Source organism: Tiliqua scincoides, chromosome 1 (genome assembly GCF_035046505.1).
Source record: "Tiliqua scincoides isolate rTilSci1 chromosome 1, rTilSci1.hap2, whole genome shotgun sequence".
Classification (NCBI taxonomy): Eukaryota; Metazoa; Chordata; class Lepidosauria; order Squamata; family Scincidae; genus Tiliqua; species Tiliqua scincoides.
In genome coordinates, this window is record NC_089821.1 from 77,122,617 (window position 1) to 77,141,212 (window position 18,596).

The window sequence follows — 18,596 nt, forward strand, 5'->3', positions numbered from 1 at the left end:
CAAAATATAGCACCTTGACTTACAATTTGGAAGGGGGAAGATGGGCTTCTTAATGTCTTCCCTTTGAGACATTTCTCATTGAAAAATCACCCCTCCTGCCAGAACCTCCTGAGGCCGCCTGCCAAATACTGCCACCCGTTACCAGAAGAATTGCCAGCCTCTGCTCCTCCCAAACTCCAGTGTTTTAACTCAATATCCCCTTCCACATTTCGTATTCCTCTCTGTCCCCCTTCTTCCTCTTCAGTCCAAGACATAGAAAGAGAAGTGGTAGAGGCAAGTAAGCAGAGATGGGCTCCCCTCCTACCCCCCCACCCCACCCCCGACCAAACTACTGCCCAAGACAACCACTTCAGTTGGCCTCATGGAGTGGCCAGCCCTGCCTCTAGCTACTTTTACTCTTGCCAGAGAAAAGAAATGGGTATCCTTTTTCAGCCTGCATTTGGAGTATGAGGGCATCTTTTCCTTCCACCCATCTTGCTACAAGATCCATCCATGGAGCTGCAGACAGAATTGTTAATTGGCATGGAAGTTCTGAGCTGACCTCTTAAAATAAATCCAAAATCTTTAATTACATAAATAAGTCCAAATAGGCCATCAGAAGAATGGGGGGGGGGAATTTAACTTATTTAAGGGTTTTTTTTGGGGGGGGAGGTTGCATTTTATGTAATTTTGAAGATTGAAATGTCCTCTGTACCATGAGGGGTGTCTACAGGTCTGAGAACAGGTGGAAGCCAGAGGCTGAATTTCAATAAGGACTGTTGTTCTGAAAACTGAAGGCGACTTTCTCTGCTGCAGTTTATGTAAGCCAGAAAAACTTGGGCTGTTGCTAGGCTCTGAAACCTTCTGAGCAAAGTGCTGAATTTCAGGGCTAGACATGTGCACGCACAACAAGCTTTTTTTCCATTAGAAATTATACCTCCCAAAGCAGTGTTCATACTTTGCTCGCCCACTTTGTGAAAAGCCGTAGCACAACTGCAGCCCCTGCCAAATCGCAAAGGACAAATGAAAGTGTTAATATATGTGCACTTGAGCGCCAGAGTTCCTTAACGAACCCACCCGTGAAATCCCTGGGTGGCTATGGGTCTATCTTGGAGATGTTCCACACACTGTTGAGAATGAGAAGGTAGGCTGAGATGGGCTGTACCACCAACTGCATTTGGGATGTTGCATGTATATATATTGTATATATTGTATATATGTTGCATGTATAGATATTGTATATATATATATATATAGTATATATTCCTCTCATATAATAAGGATACTTGCATGTAGTGAACTAGCACATTCAAGAGAAAACCATTTTTAAACTTTCTCTCAGGTGTGCTAGTTTTCTACATGCAAGATTATGTTTTTGAGATGGAAGAATATTCCAAAATGCATTCCCCTCCCCCTAAACACACAGCAGTCAGCATTATGCTACCTTGGTCTAATACCTCATTCTACATAATGTAAAGTAAAAGATCCCAGTCTGTCACAGCTTCCTCTTTTGGGGTGGCAGATGAGCGGCAGTAAGTCTGCTCCATGGGGATATTGTAATGATATGTCAGCTAAAAAAGGGTTTTTAATGTGTGCGTATTTTTTTAGAGGGCCGTCTGAACAGGGTTGCCTTATCGGATTCCTGTCTCTTGCATGAATACGCTTCTGTACATGTACACATGACTCCCAGATCACTTCTTGTCTCCAAGACTTCTGCTGCTCTTATTCCCCAGAGCAGCCTCTGCTGCTTATAGATCAAAAATGTTTCAATATCCTGTTTTAACCCTGTTTACAGAACCCAGGTCTTTATAGCAAGAATGCTCCCAAACTGCACTGGCATCAATGTCATGTGCAAGTTGTGAGTGGAGGAGCATAATTCTTGAGTGTCATAGCACATTGCATCTCCTTTGTGTGAGTGCGTGTGTGTTTAATTTTGTATACCTTCCAAAATAAATGATAAAGTGTAAAAACGATCAAAAGCAATTAAGAAATGTCCGCTGGATTTCCTGTGCTTTGAGGAAGTTTGATGTGGAGCAGCTAAGGGTGGTGGACTAAGAAAGAGATTATTAATTAGTATACTAGAGTTATGATTTCTAAGAGGGAAAATGCCCATTTCCAGGGATTGTGCTGAAAGGAAGGGTAGTTTTTGGAATTCCAAGCCATTTCCTCCTTGTTTGAATTAGTTTTCTTTTGATTATATCTACATAGGCAGACATACTGTATGAATATCTGATTTTTTTTCCTGCAATCTAGTTCGTTCAGATTCATTGTTTCCATGATAACATGAGGCAAGTATTTTTCGCTTTAGTGGTAAAGAATTGTCAAGAGCAACAGAGGAGGACTTAAAAAAAAATTTCTAAAAGCAAAATAACAAGGAATAACATTATTTTAAAATGGGACATGATCCAGACAAAATGGGCCCAAATCCTAACCCACTTTCCAGCACTGGCATAGCGGTGCCAATGGGACGTGTGCTGCATCCTGCAGTTGGGGGGCACTCACGGAGGCCTCCTCAAGATAAGGGAATGTTTGTTCCCTTTCCTTGGACCTTCATTGCCCTTATGTCGGTACTGGAAAGTGGGTTAGGATTGCACCCTTAAGCACCTTTAAGTACCACATATTTCAGTTGGAGCTATCTAAATATGTATATGCTTGCCTCTTCCATATGACCAGAAAAGCACTTAAAAAAAACTTGGCTAGAGAATGTGGCTGCAATCCTATACAAATTTACATGGGAGTCAGTCTCATTGGACTCAGTGGGGCTTACTTCCAAGTAGACATGCTTAGGCTTGGGGCCCAATCCTATCCAACTTTCCAGTGCTGATGCAGCCCTAAGGTAAGGGAACAAATATTCATTACCTTCAGGAGGGCTCCCTAACTGCTTCCCCACTGCAGGATGCAGCACACACCCTCTTGGCATAGCTGCTTCAGTGCTGGAAAGTTGGATAGGATTGGGCCCTCAGTGTGGTACGGCCACTAGAGGGTTGGGTTTGGAACATGGAGATTCGAGTTCAAATTCCTACTCAATCATGAACTTCACAGCATGCTCTATAGGCTCAAGCCTGTAGCGCTACAGAGTAGGCTACCGAAAGCCTTAATGCTGGATGAAACTAGCTCTAACACTGAACAGGAAGTGGATGTTAACTGAAGGGCTCACGGAGACTTCTATTTTTTTAATAGTGTCTTCAGTATCTGCGGTTTCTGTATCAGGGTGGGGGGTGTTTGTGGAACTAATTCCCGCAGGTATGGGGGCATGTCTGTATTTTGTTTGATGGTAGACAGCATCACAGAATTCTATGACTTCTAAGCTGAATTCAGACTTACTGCTAAACCACAATCTGTGGCAGTGGAGCATGCCTTTGGATGCTGCCTGCCGCCGCCTCTGCCACAGCATGCTGTAAGTAAAATAAAGCCCCTTACAGTCCTCGACATGCAGTTTTCTCAAAGGTAGAACTGCAGAACTTCTGCCCTTATTTAAAGGAACCAGGCACACAAAGGATCTCCTTCATTCACACAGTACCTGTAAATAAAACAGGAAGTCCTGTGTTTCCAGGTTTGAGGAGACCATGTGAGGAACACAGTAAGGAGGCAGGTGATCAGCTTGATAACTCAAGAAAGCAATAAACAGATCAATATGGCTTGTGTCCATGGTAGGCTAAAAGGAGGAGCCCCTAACTCGGGGTGAAGGGCAACCTGAATCTGCCATCCCCTCACTCCCCTTGCAATTTGCCACCAGTGCAAGCCACATCAGATCTCCTGATGGTTGGACCACCCTTGTATGACAGCCCTCTGGCTCTTGTGCACCACATTCCCCTTTCTTCCTTCTTCATGGACAAATAAGTTTGGCTTTTTTAGCCATAATTGGCAAACCAGGATCAGAAAGTGGCTTATTAATTAACTCTTGTTTCTTAGAAGTACTTCTTTCCCAAATTCAGATGAAATGGGCAACAGTGGCTTGGTTAGAAATGAGCAATGGGAGTTTCTAACTACGCATGGAGGAAGAAAACAGGGGATAAGGGAGCGCATACATTCAAAGTTTGTCATAACATATTCTTGTGATGGTAAACGCCTAGCATTGCATCTGAACTGGGTCTTAAATGGCTTTCATTGTTCCACTTTTACATCTGTACTTCTGGTTAATATGGTACCAATGGATAGAAGCTGTGCTTATTAGGATATTTACATAGGGGTTTTTTTTGTTTGTTTTTTCCAAAGTGAAGGGAATATCTTCTGTCTCCACACTGCATATCTCCTGGGAAATCTGCACAGTTTTTAAAATGTTACAATTAACCTATGAGGAGGATTGCGTGTTGGAGGGGGGGGGGGAGATTGTACTCTGCTCAACTTCTTGGCTGCCTTTTATTTTTGAAAGTGTGCAGCACGGTGACACTTGGGTCCTGCCTACCAAAGTAATTTAGTGATGTGAGTTTTATTCCCTGAGGCTATAATTTTAAGTTTCCTGAAATAACAGCTGATCATCAAAGAATAAATGTCTTGTTCTGCAGTTCTGAAGAGCCTTGTTGTGACACTCACTCGCTGAAACTGTTGCTTCTCTTTTAGTAAAGAGTTTTCTTAACATGAAGTAAGACTATCTGGACCAACTGTCACAGTCAGCAAGTGACTAAGAGGATAGTAATCATATGATTAGAGCCCAGTCCTATGATTGGGCAGTGCTAGTGTCTAAAGGGCCATAAAGCACTTTTCAGCACCCAGAGAGTAAGCTGTACCAGTGGGAAGGCCTCTGCCATCTTGCAGACACCACACCCTGCCCAACAGCCACCAGAGAAGATAAGTGTTGCACTAGGTGGCAGATGGGAGAGGACATTCTGGAGATAGAGAAGGAGTGTTTCGAAGTGGGGGGAAGGTGAGGATGTGGCAGTGTGGGCCTGGGGGGGGGGGGATGACAGAGCAAGCCTCTGCTGTGTCCTAACCCCCATCCTGCAGGCACAGATCCAAGTAGCTGGTGCAGAACCAAGTAGTCCCATTGATCATGCTGGAATGCTATGGGTAAGGGGACAAATGAGGAGACCTCCCAGCTGCTCAAATCCAATGCTGGATATACCACCAGCCTTGAACAGAGTTGGATAGGATTGGGCTGCCCATATAAGAACTGGTGGCACCATGTCATTACTTTAAGGAAGGGGGGGTTGTGCAGGAAGTGAGAACTATTAATAGAGAATAATGTTTACTTGTGGGATTTTTAACCATGATCTTATTGAAAAGACATATTGTTGCAAGAATAACAAAAATACTGTAATTCAACACAGTAGTAAAGATAAAGAGTCTGTATATCACTATGCAGTGTTGCTCTTGTCTAGGGTTTGGGTTTTTTTAATGGTTGTTGCAAGAGGCCCGAATCGGCCTTTTCAGCCACACTAGACGCTGTGCTAGAACCACCATTCAGAGTGCGATACCATAGTCTCTCAAGACTGAAGGTTGCCAACAAGCTGTTGCAAGAGAGGTCTTTCTAAAAAACAAATTAGTGGACTTGAAGTGCAATCCTAAGTAACTTTCCAGCACTGACATAGCTGTGCCAATATGGCATGCACTGCATCCTGCAGTGGGGGGACAGTCAAGGGGGCCTCCTCAAGATAAGGCCATGCTTGTTACCTTTGCTGGGGCTGCAATATGGCCAGGACAGTGCTGGAAAGTTGGTTAGAATTGCGCCCATAAATTGGTTAAAGCAATGTCGTTCCCCACCCGCCACAAACACACCCTTTCCACATAGACAAGGAACATCCAGTTTATCTGTCTTCTATGGAATTGCTATATATCTAAGCTAATTCTGGGGTGCATCCAGAGGATTCACTTGGTTCATGGGGGATCATTCTGGCTCACAGTCTACTCTCTAGAATGTGTTCAGCATTACCCTGTAATCACAGATTGAGAGGGATAGTTTATTGTTGCTTTGATTAAATCCCTTTAAACATCCCCGGGTTTATTTAATGAATTATTATTTAGTGCTTTTATGACTAATGATTTTTTATTGCTGCTGTTTGCCTCTGGTTGGTTTTAATACTGTATTTTATTTATCATTTTATCCTATGCTGCGAGCCATCTTGGCCACTCTTCATGGAGAAGGCAGAATAAAAATCAAATGAATAAATAAACTGTGGTTTACCTCACTTTCATGAGTCACCTGAATTGTTTGGCTAACCCTTTTGTTTTATGGGCAGGCAACCATTAGCATGGCCTGAGGTGTTCAGTCTTGTACCTTCTCTTTAAAACACTTGCAGAATACATAGCATTTTCAAAGAGTTCTATTTGATTTCATAGATGTTGATAGCCAGAAGCCACTTAGAGCCCAATCCTATGCATGTCTACTCAGAAGTAAGTCCCATTAGAATCAATGGGGCTTACTCTCAGGAAAGTGTGGATAGGATTGGGCTGTAAGCTTGCTATAACCAGGTCAAATTCTTTGTAAAACAGCAGGCTTGCAAAGAAATAAATCTAGGTAGCAAAGTACAAGTTAATTAATGAGCTCATTAAGAGCTGAGCTGCATTGCAGAGAAGTTTGCTCTGATGCAGGAACCTCAACTCTGCTTCTCTTTTTAATTTACAGGTGGTTTGTTTTGTTTTTGTTCAGTATTTTTAATCTAGTCAGTTCAAGGCAGCAAGAATAGAGATCAACCCTACAGTCATGTGTTTGAATAAACTTCCATAGATCTGGACCAGTGCAATTCAAATGGATATGTTCATGTAGTATCTGAAAAGATCCAAATGGAAAGGGTCTCTGGATGTTCATAAGATACTGAATTAGGTGAAAATTGGATAATGCATCCAAAATCTTGGCATTTCAAGGCTGCCATTACTGACATACTAAGCGGACCCACTGCCACAAATGAAGCTCTTTTTGTCCATAGTTGTAGCAACTGAATAGCACATGCAATTTGTTTGTTTCCATGTGTTCTGTGCTTCTGGCTTTAGAACCAAAACCTGATTTACAGCCATGGATAAATGGGTGAGGACCTGGAGTCCTGTGTCTGCTGCTTAATGTGTAAGTTCCAATTTTGTAGTAAGCTGGTGGGAGGAGGGGGTGCTACATAAACACCAAGGCAGACCCAGCTGCTGTGTCTTGCTCTTTTTTTTCCTGAGGGTTTCATAACAGGATTAAGCTATTTCAACGTCACACACGTTACCATGGATACTGTAAATCATTGTCATGCACGGTTTCTCCAAAGCTTTCTTATTTCCAGTCTACTTTGTATATAAAGACAGGATGTTCAAGTCTGAACTTCACAAAAGCCCCCAAATGGTGGATTTCTTGCTCGGAACTGATGGAGGAACAAAAGTTGTAAATTGGAGCTCATGCCAAACCTTCATATGTAAATTTTATCTAATTCAATTTCAGTAAGAAGAAAAAAATCCAGACCTACCCAAACCAGAAATGGACTTTAAGAGCTTGTCTCCACCCTTTGAAGTTATGCTTGCATAACCCAAACCCAGCCAACTTCTATAAATTGGGGCTGCTGTTAAGCATTCAGCATATAAAGTGTTTATAATTTGCAGTATGTGGTAGACTCTTTACCATGCTTTGCCCTTGCAACAAGCTGTGTGTGTACACATGGGTGCGATCCATTAACCTCATTTTACAGAGTGATGCTGAAGCCAAGAGTGATGTGTTTAAGGCCAAACAAAACAACCACAATAGACAAGGGACTAAATATCACACTGGACAAGGGACTCTCATCACACTGGATTACTGTGGCATTGTTCTGGATATAGAAGGCAAAAAGTACCAGCTCCAACAATACAGTACAGGTGGGTCCTCTTTATCCACGGATTCGGAACCCTTGGATTTGACCCACTGAGGGTTCCAAACCCATGGCTGGAAGACCCACTGATGACCTCCTGGTAAAGGCAGCCTAAAACAGTCTTTATTTTTTCGGATGTCAGATGTTTGTGCCTCCTCAGGAGGAAGCCCTGCCAGCTCACAGAGGTGCTCTGGAGCACAGAGGCTGCATCCAGCCTCCACAGCAGCTTCCCCCAGGTAAGTTGCATCACCTGCACTCAGCCAACACAGGGGTCTGGGGAGGGCATAGAGGAGGCGGGAGGGAGGTGTTCCAGGGCAGGGGGAGGGGGCGGCCCGGAGGCAGGTAGGGAGGAGGAAATTGGGATCCGGCTGTTATGCTGGATCCTGGTCCCCATGCCCGAGCAGCGCTGAGAAGCTTCAAGTCACTCTGCTTTCCTCGAACTTATGCCACATCAGGAGGTGGTGCAAGTTCAAGGAGACCCATTGGGGCTGCAGTGGCTTACCCAGGGATAAGGGGAAGAGTTTCCCCTTACCTCCAGCTGAGCCACTTTGATGCCCTATTGTGCGCTGGATACAGCGCAGGCCTCCTCGCCTGCCTGTTCCAGCGCAAGATAGGATTGTGCTGTTAGAGACCCACCATTGCATTTAGTATTGAGTACACCTGTTTTAAATACGATTTCTGTTGGGATTTTTAGATTTTGTGTGTCTAACAGTATTTTCACATGACAAGAAAAGGCCCTGATGTTCTCTGCGTGTGCTGTTCTGCAACCATCAATGAGACCAGCTTGGCCATTCGTGCCCTAGTTACATCCAAACTAGATAATTGCAACACACTTTCTGGAAGAGTTTTGTTATCTGAAAAGGATGAGTAAGCTTTTGTTTCAGAATGCAGGAACCAGATTATCTGGTACAAGGTTTTCTGACCATATGACCTCAGTGGTGATGCACCTTAAATGAGTTACCAATTTGCTTCTGGCCCAATTCAAAGTCTGGTCTTTACGTTTTTAAGGCCCTGAACAATGTGCAATCTTAGCACTTCGGAATGTGCACTTAGGATATGAATTGCTTCCCGTAAGATGGACATGTTTGTTTTTCAGTAAATGCTTCATATATGAGTCATGTTTAGAGAACAGGTGCCATGTGACAGAAATGAAAGGACATTTATCAGCAGTGTGCAACATAAGGTGTTTATTTTAAAAAAGTATATTCCACCTTTCTCCTAGTTAGGGCAATCAATGCAGCTTACAGAATTAGAACAACGATACAGAATGAAAACCATAATAAAGCAATAAACAAGACACACCCCAATGGGTCACATAAAACGGTTAAAATTGCAATGAATTAAAAATGCCAGCCCATCATGTCTGCTATCAAATGCCATCCTAAATAAAAAGGTCTTGAGGTCCCACCACAAGGTCTCCAAGGAGGAAGCCATTCTTACTTCCAAGGGGAGAAACACAAAAAAGGCAGATTTACCTCCAGTGTTTAATACCTGCTAGCTTTTAAATAAAACAATAATAGGTTTCAGGTTACACAGTTTCACTCACTACACTCTTGCGTATATGCACTCTCTCGCTCTCTCTCATTCATATGTAACATATAAATTTAAATAAATACAGACATGTTCCCGTATCTGTAGCAATTCTGTTCCTGAACCCTCCTCCCCGCAGTTATGTGAAACCATGGATACGGGTGAATGCCTCCCCCTCCAGGGCTTCCCTTATAATGCCTAAGAAGGCATTAAAAAAATCACTTCTGGTTTCATGGAGAAACCTGAAGTTATGGTTTTTTTTTTCATCTCTGGGACTCAGACTGAGCCTGGCAGGGGGCCTCACAGACCTTATCCATGGACAACTGAATGATACAGGATCCTCGGATGCATATATGTTCGAGCAGCGTGTCTTGAGTAACTGTTGTTTCTTGCTGATGTCAATTTTTGGAAGACATTTCCAGGTTTAATTTGCTGTGATGCTCTGTCCTTGCTGTATCAATGTGAAGATGATTCTGTTACTTAGTCCAAATATCTCCCGTTATGGAGATAATGGTTTTATATTTTACTACTTTATATTTTATAAAACTTGTAGACATTTGGTATAGTCAGGTCCATGTCTTTCAGAAGTTAGTTTGAAAGTAGTGACAGCCACTATATATTTCTCTGCACCCAGCTATTTTCTTTATTTCCTTCCTGGGTCCAGCATGTTGTTATAGACAGCCCTTTTTCACAAAAGACAACTTTGAATGCAACAGCTTGAACACTGCAAGATATTTATCGTTACTGAGAGTTATGCTGTAAGAACAAGACTTCAGAGGTGGATTCTTAAGCATAGGCATTTTTGCAGCACAGGTTGGCAATGGGGGAAAAGCAGTTCTGGTGTTCATTCTTTGATGTAAGGGCAGGATTGGAGGGCAGTGATCTCTGTATAACTTTTCAGCATCCTTAAGGTGGCAGAGATCACAAATAGATAGGGAAAACATAGATATCCCTATTTAATAAATTTGCCCTAAGGACACCTAAAACTGTTGCATCACATGGCAACAACCATGCAAAGGAAATTTCTTACTGCTTCTCTCTTGCCTACCTTTCTCTGTCTTGGGTGTGACTTAAAACATCAGTATATGCATTGTTATGGCCAATATATTATTTTAGAAGGATTCTCTTTCCTTTCCAGGTCTGACTTGTTGGCACCATGGCTACAAGTGCTGTCCCAAGTGAAAACCTTCCAACGTACAAGCTGGTAGTGGTCGGGGATGGAGGTGTGGGGAAGAGTGCCCTCACCATTCAGTTTTTCCAGAAGATCTTTGTGCCGGACTATGACCCAACCATTGAAGATTCCTATCTGAAGCACACTGAAATAGATGGGCAATGGGCTATTCTGGATGGTGAGTTACCTATTCTGGTTAAGGTTGGGCACTATCCAATTAATAAAACCAATCCAGTTTTATGTGTTTATCCTTTCCCTACACTTAGTGTCTGCAAACACAGTGTCTTAGTTCAAAGTATTCTATGAAATCAACTGGAGCCTTTGTCATTCATTGTACCCACAGAATACGGGTTTAAGCCACTGAAGACTCAGTGGGCTTAGTCAGTTTTAGGGATCACTGCCAGAATGTGACTTTTTGGCTACAATATATGTTTCACCCACATATACAAAAACTGCATATTTTGCTTGGGGTGAGTTACATAGAAAAAAGGCCAAACCATTGTGAAAGAAGCCAGCAGAGAACATGAAGATAAAACACTGGTGTGAAAGTAGATGCTGCAAGAAACATGCAGCCGTCATTGATAGCATGACACATCCCAGAGAGTGTGCAGTAAACAAAATTATACAGCTGCATCTTCTGTTCTTCTTTACTGGTTGCCACTTGAGGAAAATGTCACATTGCCTATTTTTGTTCTACTATGCATTATCAGAGAGCAGGGAGGAGGAGCGACAAGGCTGCTTAATACCTAGTTCTGCTTTTATGGTGCATTTAACGCCATTGGCATAAGTAAAACTTGCAGCTCACTCTGGCTGCATTAGGGTAAGTAGAATAGAGTAATATGCATTTAATAGTATTGGCTGACCAGAACCTTGACTTCATTGTGCTAGGATAGATAGAACGGATAGAACTTGGCAGGGTGAGCATTTTCAGGGTGCTGCCCTACTGGCACCAGACAATGAAGTAGGGAGATAAATTACAGCACTTTGCCGCATTGAATTTCTGGGGGGAAAACACTTGTTTGGCTCAGAGCAAATGTGGCAGAAGTTGATTTGGGATGGGATGCTAGGACACCAAAGGCAGGTGTATCCATAAATTGTGGATTATTATTCTTGTGACAGCCACTACAAATATCGATGAAAACTACAAATATCGATGACAGGTCGATGAAAGTGTCGACCCAATGTGCGGCGGCAGTGAAGAAGGCCAATTCTATGCTTGGGATCATTAGGAAGGGTATTGAGAACAAAACGGCTAGTATTATAATGCCGTTGTACAAATCGATGGTAAGGCCACACCTGGAGTATTGTGTCCAGTTCTGGTCGCCGCATCTCAAAAAAGACATAGTGGAAATGGAAAAGGTGCAAAAGAGAGCGACTAAGCTGATTACGGGGCTGGGGCACCTTCCTTATGAGGAAAGGCTACGGCGTTTGGGCCTCTTCAGCCTAGAAAAGAGACGCTTGAGGGGGGACATGATTGAGACATACAAAATTATGCAGGGGATGGACAGAGTGGATAGGGAGATGCTCTTTACACTCTCACATAATACCAGAACCAGGGGACATCCACTAAAATTGAGTGTTGGGCGGGTTAGGACAGACAAAAGAAAATATTTCTTTACTCAGCGCGTGGTCAGTCTGTGGAACTCCTTGCCACAGGATGTGGTGCTGGCGTCTAGCCTAGACACCTTTAAAAGGGGATTGGACGAGTTTCTGGAGGAAAAATCCATTATGGGGTACAAGCCATGATGTGTATGCGCAACCTCCTGATTTTAGGAATGGGTTAAGTCAAAATGCCAGATGTAGGGGAGAGCACCAGGACGAGGTCTCTTGTTATCTGGTGTGCTCCCTGGGGCATTTGGTGGGCCGCTGTGAGATACAGGAAGCTGGACTAGATGGGCCTATGGCCTGATCCAGTGGGGCTGTTCTTATGTTCTTATGTTCTTATCTCTGTGCCCAGTTATTTTCATTATTTTCCTCCTGGGGCCAGCATGTCCTATGGCTAATGTGCTAAATGCATTTGTACACATGCAGTGTGAATGCTCTCCAGCTAATTCACTGCCTTGCCTCCTGGTTCAAGCTGCCACTGCACCAGGGGTTAAATTATTTTCCATCTTGTGGGGAAAGAAAATAATTTTGGACTCTGAGGTTGACACTGTTGTTAGAATGGCTTTTACTAAAATATAAAATGCACACGTGTAAATCCTTTATTTTTTTCTTTTTTAAGATAAATGATTCAAGTGTGGTCTCTCTTTTTTTTTCCATGTTATAATGTCTTAAATCTTCTGGTGTATTAGTGTACCCTGTGGAATGCCAGCACGTGACCAGAGCAGGGTCAGAATGACAGATTGCAGATTAGGCCAAGGCAAATTGGCGATTCAGAATTGCATCAGTGTTGTGGTGTTGCAGAGGAAAGCTCTGTGTTCCGACTCTATGATCGTAAATTTTCTCCAAAATGCTAAAAGCAGATTGAGTGGTTGGGCTAGAATCGCCAAAATATAGTACAGAATCATTTCATTTACTGAAGCAAATCGTAGAGGAGGGCACCCAAAATATTCCAGTAATAAGAGGTTTGATAAATGGGTGTATAGTTAACAGGGACTATACACAAGAACCAGACTGTGGGCCTAATCCTATCCAACTTTCCAAAGCCAATGCAGCCCTGAGGTAAGGGACCAAATGTCCCGCTTACCTTAGGAAGGCCTCCATGACTACCCACCACCACCACCGGATGCAACACACATCCCATTGACACAATTTCATCATAGAAAGTTGGATAGGATTGGATCCTGTCCCCTATTCTTCTTCCTGCCCATGATTTGGAAGGTAAAGAAGGTAAATTGGTCAAATGTTGCAAGCTATGCACTCCTGTTGTTGTTGTGTGGTAGTGATATATTCCAGAGACATAGTATGTTGCAGCAAGAAGTCTTGCAACACCTTAAAGAAATATTTAAGATAATGTCTTAATGAGTGGAGGAACTTGCATAGTTTACAGGTGCGCTTGTTGTTGTTGCTGCATTTATTCTGATGATGATTTTATGGCTGAATCGCTGAGTCGATATGGCTATGTGGGATTTCCCAGTTTTGGCAGTATGCCAGTTATAGGCAGGATGACCAGACGTCCTCTTTTCCAGGACATGTCCTCTTTTTTATCCTTGTGTCCTGGAAAGGGAAAACTTAAATGTCCTTTTCCCTATGAGCAGGCCCCTGTAGGCAGTGTATAGCCTTCTTGGAATTAATAAATATGTAATAAACTGCAGGTAATATAGTTTTAAATTTAATAATAAGTAACATAGTGTTTAAATTAACCACATGACATCAATATATGAGTGTTTTAGCTTTTATTTTGTCATGTCCTACATTTTTCTTGGATTTTTCTACATTTTGGTGTGCCTTGTCCTCTTTTGCAGTTGTGATAGCTGGTCACTCTGATTACAGGCAGTGGCGTAGCTGGCGGGGGCAGTCCGCCCTGTGTACCACCCTTGGGTGGGTGACACCACAAATGCCCCAACATCGCTAACATCACGGAGGTTAGGAGTAACCCCATCATGCTATATACCGTTGGATGCGGAATTTCCAGCAAAATGCAAGGCAAAAACCGGATTGAAATATCTCCTTTCTATCAAAAGTTATGGCCAAAAAAACAGAAACAAAAAAAATGCATGGAACCCTATGAAAAATGAAACTGAGCCATATCGCGTGTTTACTGTGAGCAGGCAAATTTGCCATACTTCGTCAGGAAGGGCAGGCTGAGAGGAATTCAATGACACCAGAATGGTTCCTATCCAATGAAAGCAGCCCCCAAAAACACGTAAATAGGAAGTCCCTCCCTCCAAGCAGACAAATGCATTGAGCCCTATGGAAAGCGAAAGTAAGCCACATGGCCACGTTTACTCACGAGTAAGCAAATGTGCCTTTGCTCCTGGTCAAGTCAGGCAAAGCAGAATCCAAGGCTAGCTGCATGGTCCCCATCTGATGAAAGTGGAGCTCAACAAATGGTCCAGAAGGCAGACCCCCCCCCCAAAGAATAAACCAAAGGCTTGAGCTGGTAAGGTGGACACTGGGGAGGGCTGAAAATCTCACTGATTTATTTGGGGGGGGGTGTTATTGCAGGCAGCAACTCCCCACCCCCAAAAAGAATAAACCAGAAGCTTGAGCTGGTAAGGTGGACACTGGGGAGGGCTGAAAATCTCACTGATTTATTTGGGGGGGGGTGTTATTGCAGGCAGCAACTCCCCACCCCCAAAAGAATAAACCAGAGGCTTGAGCTGGTAAGGTGGACACTGGGGAGCGCTGAAAATCTCACTGATTTATTTGTGTGTGGGGGGGGGTGTTATTGCAGGAAGCAACCCCCCCCCCCCAAAATAAAACCGTGGCTTAGTAAGGTGGGCACTGGGGAGGGCTGAAAATCTCATTGATTTATTTGTGGGAGGGGTCTTATTGCAGGCAGGCTACAGAGAAAATTCACTTGGTAAAACAGGACTGGCTTCCCCTTATTTATCTGTTTTTCTTTAATTATTTATAATTATTTTATTTTGCTTGATGATGTCACTTCCAGCCATGTCATCACTTCCGGTGGGTCCTGGACAGACTGTCATTCTAAAAAGTGGGTCCCAGTGTTAAAAGTTTGAGAACCACTGCCTTAACTCAAAACAGGCCAATGAGACATCTGGGGTGGGGGGGGGACACCCTATTGACCAAAATTCTGGAAATCATGGCTTTTAGGAATAATACCATCATGTTATATACCATTTGATGCAGAATTTCATCCATTGCTTGTGAGGAAACATTCACTGCGTTTATTTTTCTGGCCATTTTTATTATTCATTCCATGTCATGACTTTTACTATCTCTGTCTCACCTACCTCACTGGGTTGTTGTGAGGAAAAAATAAGGGGAGGAACCACCCTGAACTGCTTAGAGGAAGGGTGGTATAAAAATGTGAATTAATTAATTGTCATATGGGATGACAAAAAATGTATGGGCCCCTGGTGTCAAATGACCTAGCTACGCCTCTGATTACAGGAGAAGGTTACTGCCTTCATGTCCTACTTGTGCTTCCTGCAGGCAACTGGTTGGCCCTTGTGAAAAGCAGAATACTGGACTAGATGAGATTTTTCTGATCCAGCAAGGCTGCTCTTATGTTTTTGTAAACAACAAAACAGGTTTTGTTTTGTAAACAGGTGTGTAATCGCTGCAAGTAGCAGTGTCACAGCCCAATCCTATTCACACTTTTCTGCGAGTAAGCCCCATTAACTCTAATGGGACTTACTTCTGAGTAGACAAGCATAGGATTGGGCTGTCAGTCAGCTGCCTGTATCTTTCCTCTGATTAAATTTCCATGAGAAATGGTGATCAAGGAAAAGTGCAATTGCTCTATCTTGGTGTCCTCACTAGTGTTTGTCATTCCAGACAACAGTTTTCAGTGGTATTGAGCTCAGGTACTTTATGTGGGCAGAATCCTATCTAAAGAGCAGAAATTTAACTTCCAAAGAGTAGACATGGCAAGAATTACTGGAAGCCATCGTCTCAAAGATGGAATCTCTACTCCTAAGGCCCATTTTGTGGAGGCTGACTGTGGCCACCTACTAGTACGAGGAAAGATATTCAGATGTGCTCAGAGGCATGTTTTCCTCATTTTCTGAAATGGAGTCCTAGCTTGAGCACAAGTTTTCAGATAAAGGATAAAGTTTCAAGATGAAGATGAAGTTATCCCTTGCTCAGATTAAAGTCATTTAAGTCATGTGATACCATCCTACTCACAACTGCCTATTGATGAGGAAGGTAATTCAAATTTTTTTAAATGTCTCTAACAAATACCAATGCATGTAGAAAATTTGCATGTGGGATAGAGCAAAACTAAGCCTCATGTCTCCCCTGTGCTTGTGAGCTTCCCCTGTCTGTGTGGATCTTGACATTGTGCATGCGTATTTCCCTATGCACCTGTGTTTGGAGTTGGCATTATCCCATGAGAAGCCCAAGTCACATGCCTTCCCTGAAATTTTTCATCTGCTCACAAGTTCTGTGAGCTTAACAAGATCATGATACAAGACTATAATTACAATATAGCTCCTTTTCTTCCTGAGCTTTTCTTTTCTCTTCTTAATGGCTTTAGGACAGTTACTTAGGAGTGGCCTTGATGTTGTGCATTCTCAATCTGGCAATGAAGAGCAATGGAAAATAGTGTCTTTATATGAAGGGAAGAGTATTCTCAATAAATCCCACAGTGTGCTTCTAAACTGGACCCACACAGCCTGCCATTGTATGGAGCAAGTATTTGCCTTCCTTCCCAGTCATTTCTCCAAGGGGAAAAGCAAGTGTCTCTGCGAGAGAAAGCAAAAGCATAAATATAAAACAATAATTGTCAGGCTAGTACACTGTGTTGCCAGAAGCATTCCACAGAAATAAATGGCACTGAACTGTGCTGTAAATGAACCTACGAACCGCCCAATTGGATCAGATCATCTCCTCTAGCATCCTTGTTTCCAACTGTGGTCACTCAACTGTTCCTTGGAAGCTTAGAAGCAGGGCATGAAAGCATCAGCTTTCCCTGTCTGAAATACCTGCTATTCGGAAGTATGTTGCTTCAGGATACTGTGATTCCTTATTTTAGCCATTATGGCTAAACCCCACTGATGGACAAATCATCTATGAATTTGTCCAATCCTTTTTGTATAAGAACATAAAGGTTCCAAGCTCTTTGCTGGCTCCTAGCTTGGAAGAAAGTGGAATTGGCTCCACCCCATGGTCTTCCAGCATATACGTTTTGCAAACTATATGATACCTTCACATATGTACTAATTTTTAATGCATCTCTACTAAAAATATACCACTCAAAACAATGCTATATGCCAGGGGTGCTCAAACTTTCAACTTTAGGGATGCTGGACCTTTAACAAGTGTATAGAAGAGAGAATTTCAGCAGGTGCAGCTTGTCATCTGTGGGACAACCTGCTGCAATTCTCTCTTCTATACACTTGTTAAAGGTCCAGCATCCCTAAAGTTGAAAGTTTGAGCACCCCTGCTATATGCAAATGCATGTTTGCCCACATTTCACAACTAAATTTTAATACCCACTAATGCTCTGGGAAGTACAAATTCTGGCAATAAAGCAATAGGAACAGAATCCCTTGACAAACCTTTGGAAATGAACATGAGTTCAGTTGGAAATCTGGTTGAATGTATGAACATAATATGTACCCACAGCCATGATATGTACACACACAGGAATGTGTAACAGCCTAGGTGTGGTTCAAACAATTATGGTCTTCTTCTCTCTGTAGAAATCTCACAATCTATGGATTATGGACCCAATCCTATCCAATTTTCCACTGCCAGTGTAACCATGCCAGTGAGGTGTGTGCTGCAGCCTCCAGTGCGGGGGGGGGGGGGGGAGAGAGCAGTCAAAGTGGCCTCCTCAAGGTAAGGGAAGGTTTGTTCCCTTACCTTAGGACTGCATTGTGGTTGCATTGGAGCTAGAAAGTAGGGTACTATTAGGCCCAAAGTTGGGTTGCCACCCTAAGCATCCTTTTTGGTGGTTGTACTGCTGTAGAACACCCTTTCCTGAGAGACTCGCACAGCTCCCACACATTCAGGTTTTAGGAAAAAACCGAAAATGATTTTATTTGGCAAGAGTTTCCTGACCCTGATTATAATGTTTTAATATTCGTTTTGTGTGTTCTCATTCATATTGTGAACTGTGTTGTCTTGGAAAGATGGTCTAAAAAGTTAAATAAATGCAGGTGATGTATTGGGCAGGATGATCAAGAATCTTTGTTTTCCTTTCACCTTGCCATAATTAGTCCTGGACACTGCTGGCCAGGAAGAATTCAGTGCAATGAGGGAGCAATACATGAGGACAGGAGACGGATTCCTTATCGTCTATTCAGTCACAGATAAAGCCAGCTTTGAGCATGTGGACAGATTCCACCAACTCATCTTGCGAGTCAAAGACCGGTAGGTGCCTCCGAAGGGAAAGTGTTTTCAACTCCAAACAAATTCTGTACTGAGAGTTCCCTTGTATGGGTCCTAGAGAAAGAATGAGGTAATTGATTTAATGTCTTAATTTTCAGCAGGGTTGAATTTTTTTAGTAACAATTTTTCTCACTTGATTTACATTTTAAATCACAAGTCACCAAAACCTCAATTTGGGTGATCTTCTGAGG

General features: G+C 42.8%; 1 protein-coding gene across 1 annotated transcript in view; it reads left to right on the forward strand.

Annotated features, from left to right (window-relative positions):
* The window catches only part of MRAS (muscle RAS oncogene homolog), a 48,436-nt gene that overhangs the window by 20,181 nt on the left and 9,659 nt on the right, over nt 1–18,596 (forward strand). Inside the window, exons 2-3 of the mRNA XM_066632261.1 lie at nt 10,402–10,612; nt 18,234–18,387. Of these exons, the coding sequence (XP_066488358.1) occupies nt 10,420–10,612; nt 18,234–18,387 (347 nt within the window). The 5' untranslated portion in view covers nt 10,402–10,419. The remainder of the gene's footprint in view (nt 1–10,401; nt 10,613–18,233; nt 18,388–18,596) is intronic.